Consider the following 11,800-nt stretch of genomic DNA (forward strand, 5'->3'; position numbering starts at 1 on the left):
TTGGATTCGAACGGCAAAAGGGCCTACAACACACACCAGCCGACAAATATTAACATTTATTATATTTTATGGTTAATTTTTTTTTCTTTTCAAGATTGACAGGGGAGGCTCTGCCTCACCTGCCTCCCCTGACCACACGTCACTGCTGGGCGTATGGTCCAGAGAAAGTAATCCGTGGTAGTGGTGGTCAGGAGGAACTGGAGAGGTGTAGCGTGGATACTGGGAAAAGGCAAGATTCCAGAAACGACTGTGACTAGTAACACATAAAAAAAAACAATATAGAGACAGAGATCAAGGTGGTGCAGGTTGTTGGCCTGGAAGCAAACAATGAACTGGCAAGGGAAAGGTAAGTGAACTGGGCTTAAATAGGGTGATGGACTAAGTACATACAGCTGGTGTAATCACTGGAATATGTGACACGTGTGCAAAGTGGAGTGAATAGAGGCTGAAAAAACAAAAGAGGGAGGCGAGAGAGGGAAATGCCGCTGAGCAAACATGACACACCGTTTGTCTTGAAGCAAGGTGTTTGAGACATCTTGAATTCTACTGTGCTTTTGAACAGCTACATCTTTATCTTCAGAAGACATTCATTAGGAGGCAACTGTATGAAAACCCACACTGAATCCCACCACCTGGGTAAAGGTAGCTTTAAACAGGGTGGATGTCAAGTATGCAGCCCACAGTAATTGCTGTGACCATTCCCTTGCTGCATAGATGTGATGTGTAGGAGGTGAGGGCACACTATGGATTACCTTGGAGGAGGAAAGTTTACAGTAACTGTCATATGCTGCACACACCAAATCCACACAAATTCCTGTAAGGGTTTGCAACACTTGAGAAGATGCAGAAGGTGCAGAGGTCACCCCCAACCCAGAAGCAGAGAATAACCAGCATTAAGGCATAGCAATAAATTCAATTCCCTGGTCTACAGAGTATAGTGCATCATTATAAAAACATTTCTACTTAAGAGTTGCATCACAACAGATCACTCTCATACACTATCACCTCTTTTCCTTATGGGCTCAGTAGTGAATCCTGACCAAATGGATACTGCCACAGTGCTGCTGAAAACAGTTGCAGAGCATCGAGCCTTGTCACAAAGAGTTGGAGCTTTACTGTCAATGCAGTCTCTTGGGATTGTCTTAAAGGAATTTAAAGGTTTCATAACCAAGACAGGGCTGAGAACATGTGATGAAGTGCTCTCTTTTTATTGGCTGTCCCTTCATCATAGTCAGAAAGCAAGAAAGGAGGAGTAGTGAGGATGGATATGTTGTGTCCTGTTCAGCCTCCATTAGGAATATTGATTTCAGACCTGGATGGAATGAGGCCCTGGGAGAGTGTGGAACAAATTAGCCAGTCAGCAGTTGTAACAAGCCCCGTGAGGAGGCTTAGCCTTAAATCATTCTCATAAAAGGGAGAAATATGGAGTCATTTCCAAATACACACGAGTCTGTTTCTCTAATATGGCATTGTGCATCATTATCTTGCTTGCTTGCTGCCACATACTTTTAAAGAACTTTTTTTAGGACATGGCTTTCAAAATGCACCTTGTGAAAACAGGCCAGTGGAATTGTTATGTCTTAAGGTGACTGGTTGGAGGTCGCTGAGAAGAGAGGCAGCATTCACTCATGCTACTGTTGCACAAATCCTCAGCGAAGAATGTGACTATCTTGTGACTGAGTCACACAGCCAACTCCAGCCAGCACATCTCTATTATCAACTTTATGTAGGCCACTGAAACTTTGCAGACCAACTCAAGCCAACAGAATCACAGGCTCTTGTTATTATTTCCCTGTCTCCTCCCAGCCTCCCTGGGCTCATTTGTCATTATGGCCTGAATATTTCAGCCTGTTCCTTGTACTAATTCCAGCCAGGTAACCTTGCTCACTAAGTCACAGTGACTGTCGCAGCTAGATCCTGTCCTGCCCTTTCCACATGGCAGTTTATTATTGCACTCAAAGGTTTGAACTGCAAATCCTTATAAACCATACCTGTTTGGAACAGTGAGTATAAGGAAACACACTTTCTCTCCTCTTACACCTTTAATCTCTGACCATTATGATCGAGAGTTATGTAAGTGCCAAAAATCTGTCAAAACAAGTGCTCTTTTCTTTCCTCTTTTTTAACCAGTATTCCCAGATGTGTCCTTTATTGCACTTTTAGGACTGTCAAATTTGTTTACTTGGAGCAAGGTGTTCCCTTTGAGGAATCAAATTGTTTGTGTTTCTCCTCTGTCCCACCTTTGGCAAGAGCCTTAAAGGTGACAAGACTTGTCAGTGCTGGAGCTTTCATATGCTCCGGCTGTCAGTATATATCTGACATTTCCTTGTCACTTCAGGGGAAGCGAAGGAGGAAGTGACAACCAGGCCAAGCCGCTGCAGTCTCTCTCTTAGGAGTCCAGATATTTCAATAGTGGACTGGGAAGACCATTTTGTGGAACACTAAAATAGCAAGTGGCGCCTCAGAGAAAGCTCATCTGTCAACTGGATGCCGGGAATCAGGCTGTGACAATGAGGTGATAAAAAGGTGACAGAAGGCATCCCTGCCGATGTCAAACAACATCCTGGGACTGGCCATCTGTTGAAGCTGCTATAAATTTTAATAGTGTGGCTGATTTTTGAAGGGGCAGGTCAGTTTACTGTGTGATATAGGTGGGTCTACTGTCGTTTCCAAGTGAGTGTCTTGTAGCAGTGCTGGCTGGGTGTGTACTGAGAAAAAGACAAAACTTTTCTTTGATGATGCAAAGCTGAACCTTGGTATTTGAAGTTCTTTTTCTTCCAATTAAGTGGAAAGGCTCATAATCTAATGCATCAGGGAAAATGCTGTGTGTTGTTTTGTGTTCAATGAGTTGGTAGAGTGTGCTTTCAGCCCATTATCTATCATATCACATGAAAGTCAAGGCCATTTCATCAATTAATCTATGTGATGAGGAAGACCCAACAGTACCGCAAATGAGTTTATTTTCTCTGTGGCAGAACCACCAATGTGTGGATGAGATGGAATTATCTTAGCTCTGCCACAAACACAAGCCCCATTTCTCACTTAAAGAGAGGCAGGAAATTGCACCTGAATAGAACCAATCAGAATGTCCCCCTGAGTGTTGAGAGCCAAGCCTCACAATACAGAAAAAACCCAAAACTATTTTTAAAAAAAGCAGTACCACCACAGTATCGGTGCATTCATGTGAAAATGGAACTGGCTCAGTAGCAAGTACAATAACCCAAGTTTGATAGAAGAAATTATCAAGACCCAGTTTGTTTTTCATCCTCTACTGCAAGATATTATCCTGCCTTTATTTTTCCTAGATGAGAAATTAGACTTGGTTGTAATACAGCATTTTGTGGTTTAATGTTTTGTTCAGTGTCTGGGGCAGAAATTGTGGAGTGTTTCAAATCCCCACCCAGATAACTGAGGGGCTGTGTTTTAATTTGATCTGCATGTTTACTAAGCCTGATTGACAAAAATGTTTAGTGGACCACGAGCAGCCTTCAGTAAAGTTGCATCAAGCAAACATAGGCTGTTTCCAGGCTTTAGTTTGACAATTCCTCAGTTTTTGCATTGCTTCCGTTATTGGCATTGTAGTAGTTAGGGTCTGATACAAACTATATTCATTCAGGCAAATCATCCTAATTCCAATACTTATTTAATATTACAATAATACTGAACAATTCAATAAGTTTATGAGACAATTCAGCAATCTGGTTACAGAACAGCAGAACAGAATCACTGTCTCTGCCTGGAAATAAACAAAAGTATTAGATAAGAGAATTGTCAACCAGTCAGTCAGTCATTGTGGCCACAAGGTATAGTCAGTCAGAGTTCTGAGTCCAGAGTCGGTCCCCTCCCAGCCGGGTTCTGCCTGTTTGTCTGTCCTTTCGAAGGCGCACACTCTACTGCAGCATCATCCTTTTAACCCACAGCTATTCTAACTTTTTATCTTCTCCCTGTTACACCTCCTGTAGAATCCTCTCCTATTGCTTAAGCCTGAGTCAGCTTTACACTGCTTCTTCCAGAAACTTCTAGGTTGCAGTGCCCATTTCCTTTTCTGAACATAAACAGAGCACATGAACGGTTCATATAAGGCTGAAGTTATGGCCAACTTTAAGCTTCCCATGGCTCTGGATGTTTACCCATAAATTAAACAAGGAGGACAAGATGTTCTTGTTTGAGCAAGCTATCAGTGCATAGTTCCCATGGTCTCCATGCACAAACATCTCCAAACACTTCAGAGAAGAGAAACAGATCTCTCTAAGCTTATATAAACACTTAGCTCACCCTTACATGACTACTGCAAATTCTATTCTATTACTATTACTATTCTATTACATATTACCTCTGGTACCTTGTTTGTTTCTAACCACTATAGGATAATTATGGGTGCTAATCTAATACTGTTCGCATTTTATAGAGAAACCAACTCAAGCATACACTGGCATACATAAACAGTGTATATTATCCATAAAGGTTACAGATTCAAAGTGATTTTATTAAGTACAAGGCGATGAACGAAATGTGAAGAGGGCATGTTTTCCTGTGGTTCTACACAGACGTGGCTTTTTGCATGTTTGTCCTTGTGTGGGTTTCTTTAAACATGCATGTGTGTGTGTGGATGTTTACCATGCAAGCTTTGCACTTATGATGTACTATGTGTACTGCATGCAGGAGCATACAGCCTCTATAAAACATATACTGTATGTGTTGTTTGTGTGCTCAGTCTTTGCCTTGGTTTGTAGAGTATGTTCATACTTTTTCAAACTGGGCAGTGACTGAGTGCTGTGTTCTCCTCCCCTGGTCCCAGGTACTCATTCCAGGATGAGGAGGACATGTTCATGGTGGTGGACCTCCTGCTGGGAGGGGACCTGCGCTATCACCTGCAGCAAAATGTTCAGTTCAGTGAGGAAGCTGTCAAACTCTACCTCTGTGAGATGACACTGGCGCTGGACTACCTGCAGTGCCAGCACATCATCCATAGGTACAAATTTACCTTACTTTCCCTTTTCTTTTCAGTTCAAGGTGTCCAGTGCTTCTAAGACTTTTGTGTATATTTGTAAAGAAACACGCCAATCCCTAGTACAGTATATCCTTTCTTCACTGTCAACCACCTAGAAAGAAATGACCAGAGGTGGGAGTGAGTCACACATCTGCAGGTCACAAGCAGGTCTGAAGTATTAACCTTCAAGTCTCAATTAAATTCCAAGTTACTGTGGTGAAAATCAAGGAAGTCGAATTCAGTCCCTAAGTCAAGCAAGTCACAACTCAAGCCTTACAAAATTCTGATGACCTGATAATGCAATGGAAATATCATGTATTTAAGTGAAACGTTCACAAACCTCCTTTGATTATTAATTGTGCATTTGTAGGTTATAATATATCCCTTAGCTGTTAAACAAAAAAGGCATGGCTTTCATGGCTGTCAGATACTCTTCTCAATAAAATGTGTAATTGATTTGAAGCCAAGTCTAACAGCTTAAACTTAACCTTAGCTTTCTAGCTAATGTTTGAACAGCCAATAAGTTAGCTAACAAACACATACTTTTTGTGAGTTGCTGTAGTGGTTGTGTCACAGATTTTTGTGGTGGAGAGTTTGCATACTTACTACAGTCATCGACAACATAATCCTCATATCCAAATTTTATTATTTTTGGACAAGCCCCCTCCATAGCTGCATTCTGCATCGTGAGTTGTCCTCTCCTGGTCTGTCATGTTCTGGTAGGTTGCCTGTTTTGCAGTCAGTAGAAATCACCCAATTGTGTTTCAGTAACAAAACATTGCTTCTCAGTTTCTCAGTATCTACAAAAAAGTAATTCCAAGTCATCTGTCTCAAGTCTTATGTCTGTTTTCCACTGGGTACGCCTTTTGTGATGTAGTGTTTATCCTGTCTTCCCCAAAGCAAGAGCCAGTCTAAGTGGAACATGAAGCAGAGCATTTGTTTGTCTGACTTTTGTGACTTCCACATTTTGCCATTTTCCATGTATAGTTGTTATTAAAAAGGCATTAATCCTCATAATTATTTCATTTATACATTTTACATACAGCGCCTAGCAGAAAAACTCTTCCTTTTCTTCTTTTCCTTGTGTAGGTGTGACCAACCCGCCGGTTACACTTGCAACACAGCAGGAGAAGAAGCCGACATTGGGTGCATCCAATCAATTTACATAGCCTAGTGTTTTATTTTGTAGATTAACCAGATTCTCTATCATTCGCATCTGAATTCTTATTCGTCTCATCTGCTCTGTGCTGCTTGATGTGGCGTCCATCAAAAATAGACTCAAAACTTATTTTTAGTGAGGCCACATGCCAAACCAGTTCCGGGACGCTTCTAAATTGCGACAAGGCACTCCTGGTAGAAATAGCAGCATAGGGAAGCTCCGGCTTTTGTGAAGCTGCCATTCTGCGCCACAGATTGTACCGTTGGAAAATAGGGGTTAGTCAAGTCTCAAGGGATAAATATCAAGTCAAGTTGAGTTTTTCTCCAATGTTAGTCAAGCATGTATCAAGTTTTCAAATTTGCGACCTAAGTCTGTCTCAAGTCATACAACTGTAGACCTCCACCTCTGGAAATGAAAAAATGTTTACCTTTATTAAAAACAACAACAAGTTGAAAGGCAAAAAAGAACAAAAAACACTACATAGACCTGGGAAGTGTTACACAGCCAGGTGTTACTTCTTTGTTGCTTTGTTAAATAGAATCATTTGATCCATTGCTCATATCAAATATTGATTCTTCTTTTAATTTCGGCTGCTCCTGTTAGGGGTTGCCACAGCAAATCAACCGTTGCTACCCAGCTGATGATGCGCAAGCTAAACTTGGCATTATCAAATATTGATTAATCCTCTTTAATTTTATCTTAAAATTATATTCACTTTTATATTCACTTTTCAAATTGTGACATACTGATCTGTTTATATGAAACAGTCTTTGGAAGCCTTCATTTTCCTAGTTTTTTTTTATTTTTATTTTTTTTTTTGGTGTTCACATTTTACAGTACATTGAATAAAATGCTAAAATCATCAAATAGTGATGTCAGATGTGCTTTCCAAGTAACAGATCAGAGAGACAAAATACACATTAAACCCTCCAACACCCATTATTGTTACGGCTAGCCATCAGAGACAATGAGCGAGGACCCGGAAATATGCAGTACTCAACCTCAGGCTCAGAGAAAATAATTGTATTTTAAGTATTGCCCTGATGATTGAGAGCAGATGTGCCTGGCTGCGGAGTGTGCGCTCCAGCACATTTGGGGGCGGAGGTGTTAATGGTCCCCGTTGGTTGATGAGGTGCTGGGAGTGGACTGATCTGTAGACATAATTAAAATGTTTACAATATACACTTACACTGCTCTGCAAAAACACACAAAGCATTAGGTGTCAGCTCATTACATCATTATGTTTATTTATTCAAACTAAGCCTCAGTTTCAGTTCAAAGCATTGATTTTTTTTTTATTTAAAGAACTCTGAAGATCAGCTCAAGGTTGTATGTGTAACTTTAAGTATTAAACTGCTTTTTATGTCTTTTTTTCCTTCTGCAGCTTGTGGCAGTATTATTCATTTATGAATGTAATGATTCCTTGTCAGGCTGATACTCACCAAATAAACAGAATTAAATTAAGTAAATTTAAGTAAAAATTTGATCTCTTTTATTTACATCATGACAAATCATTACCTCCTCTGTATTCCTGAAGGAATACTGCAGTGAATTTTACCTCTTTGTTTGAGCATTTTTACTCTGTGTCAGAAACGGCGCGCGTAATGCGGCCGAAAAGTGTTGTGAACTCAATTAAATGGCCAGACGAGGAAGTGTTAAACAAAAACCGTCTCTTTATTAAGAGAACTAAAACTAAACAACAAAACCATACAAGACACGGTGGAAACAAAAACTCACGGTCAGTATCGGTCCCAGGTCAGAGCCAGCAAACACGTACATCCAAGGGAATCCAAAGTGCGTAGTCCGTAGGGAATGTCCGATAAGCCGATACACATAAGCAGTCCGAAATAAGAGGGCAAGGCAGAACAGGGTAATCAAAAAAACAGTCCGAGTCAGAAACACAAATACCAAAAACCGAATATAATGCTGGAAAGTCAGAGCTGGGGTCTAGAACAATCTGGCAGCGTCCTCCCATGAGGACGCTGCCTAAATAGAGATGTGAACAGGTGCACATAATAATGAAACAGGTGAAACTAATGTGAGTGATGAAGAATGTAAAGAAAAGACCAGAACTAAGGTGAAACAAAACAGGAAATAGTGTCAAAATAAAAGCCAGACGGGAAGCAGTGGAACCGAATCATGACACTCTGTGCATTTGTAGTATTATATGCAGGTCTTCAGACTGTAAACAGGACTCAAGTCTCTCAGGATAGATATATATTTTACACTCTCCTTCATGCTACTGTATTGACAGATCTTACCAGCTTTCACTTTGACCTTAACAGTTAGGGTCACATCCTGTCAGATGGCACTACATTATCTGTCCTGAGGAATGCATGGTGCCCTGGAGAGGATAGTACATTGTGTTAGTTGTGTTATTTAAACTACAAGATGTACCTTCTGTTTTCAAATTCAATTCAATTCAAATGTATGTGTATAGTGCCAAATCACAACAAAAGTCATCTCAGGACATTTTACAAAGTAAGGTCTAGGCCTTACTATTATCACTATTATTATAGAAGAAAACCAAACAAATCCCCCTTGAGCAAGCAATTCGCAACAAGGAGGAGGAAAAACTCCCTGTAACAGAAGAAACCTGACCCTGGCTCTTGGTGGGCGGCCTTCTGCCTTGACCGGTTGGGGTGAGTGGATAGAGGAGACAGAAAAGAAATGAAAGCAACAAGACACAACAAACACAACAGCAAACAATCAAGCACTGGGCAGGTTTGAAATGGCAGGTGACTGCTTATGAGAAATGTAGAGCTCCAGAGCTAGGGCTACCTGCAGAAAGGTACAGGGAGAGAGAGAGGACACATGACAGGAGAGAGGAGACACACAGTTAGTGACGCATAATGGTGGCATATAGATGCATGGAGAGAGAGGACAGGAGCAGAGGGGAGGAGAGGGGAAGGGAAAAATGCAGAGCATCATGGGGCAGCCTAGGCTGATAGCAGCTTTTATCCCTGGGCAATCCGAACTCTGAATGCTGCCAACTATGTGCAATAAATTGATATCAGTATTTTAATATATCTATTGTGAACTATTTATGGCTGTATGGTTGTGGATGTGGTCATGGTGGTTGGGAGAATGGACAGTTTATTTTTTTGTTTTTATATTTGCACTTGTCAGATGTGGCAAATCTAATTTCATTGTATTTACGTATAATGACAAAGTATTCATTCATTTATTCATAACTAAAGGAAGGCTCAGGGTCACCTGATCAAGCCCTAACTATAAGCTTTATCAAAAAGGAAAGTATAAAGTCTAATCTTAAAGGTAGAGAGGGCATCTGCCTCCCAAACTGAAACTGGGAGCTGGTTCCATAGGAGAGGATCTTGATAGCTAAAGGTCCTGCTTCCCACTCTATCTCCTTGGACTCTAGGAACAACAACTAGATCTGCACTCTGAGAGCTAAGTGCTCTGTTGGGATGATAAGGCACTATGAGGTCTTTAAGATATGATGGAGCCTTGTCATTAAGGGCTTTGTATGTTAGGAGAAGGATTTTAAAATCTATGCTGGATTTTACAGGGAGTCAGTCGAGAGAAATATGATCTCTCTTGCTAGTTCCTGTCAGTGCTCTGGTTTCAACATTTTGGATTAACTGGAGGCTTTTTAGGGAATTATTGGGACATCCAGATAGTAAAGAGTTACAGTAGCCCAGGCTGGAAGTAACAAATGCATGGACTAGTTTTTCAGCATTACTTTGAGACAGGATGCTCCTAATTTTTGCAATATTGTGCAGGTGAAAGAAGGGAGGTCTAGAGACTTGGTTTATGTGTGATTTAAAGACATATCCTGGTCAAAAATTACTCCAAGGTTCCTCACAGCAGTAATGGAGGCCAGAGCCTCCATCTAGAGTGTCATCTAGAGTAACTATATGGTTAGACAGCAGATTTCTAAGGTTTGTAAGGCCCAAGTACAATAACTTCAGTTTTGTCAGAGTTTAGAAGTAAGAAATTACAAGTCATCCAGGCCTTTATGTCTTTAAGACATGCTTGAAGTTTGACCAACTGATCGGATTCATCTGGCTTCATAGCTAAATATAACTGAGTATCATCTGCATAGCAATGGAAATTTATGCAGTGTTTCCTGATAATATTGCCTAAAGGGAGCATGTATAAATTGAAGAGAATTGGACCTAACACAGAGCTCCGTGGAATGCCATGACTAACTTCAGTTTGTGTGGAACATTCGTCATTAACATGAACAAATTGAAATCTTTCTGGCAAATAAGATTTGAACCAACTTAGTCTGTGTGGAAGATTCATCATTAACATGAACAAATTGGAATCTTTCTGATGAGTAATATTTGAACCAACTTAGTGCTGTTCCCTTAATCCCAATAACATGTTCAAGTCTCTGTAGTAAGATGCTGTGATCAGTAGTGTCAAAAGCAGCACTGAGACGACAAATATGGAGACAAGTCCTTTTGTCTGAGGCTAGGAGGAAATCATTGGTGACTTTCACCAATGCAGTTTCTGTACAGTTAAGTGTGCAGTTTTCTCTAAATCCTAACTGAAAATCCTCAAACAAATCATTCTTGTAAAAGTGGTCACATAACTGCTTTGCAACTGCTTTTTCAAGGATTTTAGAAGTAAACAAGATTGGATATTGGTCTATAATTAGCTAGAACACCAGGGTCAAGAGTGGGCTTTTTAAGTAGAGGTTTAATTACAGCAATCTTAAAAGCCTGCGGAACATAGCCTGTTAATACAGAGAGGTGTATCAGATCAAAAACTTCCGGGTTGCAAGCGAAAGCAGACGTCTTTACTGCTCCTCTTGTCTGTTCTACGATTTTTCATATCTTCTACATTTTTCAAGTCTTTGAACAAATTCTACAACTATTAAAATGCCTCCAAGAGGCAAAAGAGCTAATAAATCAGATGCAAATGACGAGGTTGAAGCAGAAGAGGATTATATTTCAGCGGCGCAAGTAACAGAGATGTTCTGGATCAGCAGAAGCAGATGTACACCGCACTGTTGAGCCAACAACAAGATAACTTCAAAGATTTGTGCAACTACTTATGGAGACAAATAACAAGAGACTCGACGACATGACCAGAGAAATACAGAAGATAAAAACAAGTTTGCAGTTTACCCAGCAAGATGTGGATGTGATTAAAGCAGCCATGGGTGAACAGAAAATACAAACCAAGGAAACAAGGGATGATGTCTACAAAACTTGTGATAGTCTAATAGCCATAACGGATAAAATGGAGCATTTGGAAGTACAGTCCAAGAGAAAAAAACCTGATCTTCGAGGGAATCAAGGAGTCAGCTGGAGAAAGCTGGATGGATGCCGAATGCCAGGTGAAGAAATATTAAAGGATAAACTGCAAATTCATCAAGAAATTGAGATGGAGCGGGCTCACAGAGTCGGGAAACCTTCTGATCGGGGACAGAGGGCGGTGATGGTAAAGTTGATGAAAGAGAAAGATAAGGCACACATACTGCAACAAGCAAAGAAGCTTAAAGGATCTAATATTTATATAAATGAAGATTACACCGAGTCTGTGAGGAAGAGAAGAAGGGAGTTGATGCCGAGGTTAAGGGAGGCCAGGGCGAGGGGAGACATCGTGTTCCTGCGGTATGACCGACTAGTGACCCGTCCTCGGAACCAGAATCCAGGACCCATGACCAGCACGCCGAG

At 40.7% G+C, this 11,800-nt stretch overlaps 1 protein-coding gene across 1 annotated transcript in view; it reads left to right on the forward strand.

Annotated features, from left to right (window-relative positions):
- stk32c (serine/threonine kinase 32C) overlaps positions 1-11,800 on the forward strand; it is a 205,064-nt gene that overhangs the window by 139,087 nt on the left and 54,177 nt on the right. The window contains exon 4 of the mRNA XM_020622672.1: positions 4,799-4,972. Coding sequence (XP_020478328.1) covers positions 4,799-4,972 — 174 coding nt within the window. The remainder of the gene's footprint in view (positions 1-4,798; positions 4,973-11,800) is intronic.

This window comes from Monopterus albus, unplaced genomic scaffold (assembly GCF_001952655.1).
Source record: "Monopterus albus unplaced genomic scaffold, M_albus_1.0 scaffold286.1, whole genome shotgun sequence".
Taxonomy (NCBI): Eukaryota; Metazoa; Chordata; class Actinopteri; order Synbranchiformes; family Synbranchidae; genus Monopterus; species Monopterus albus.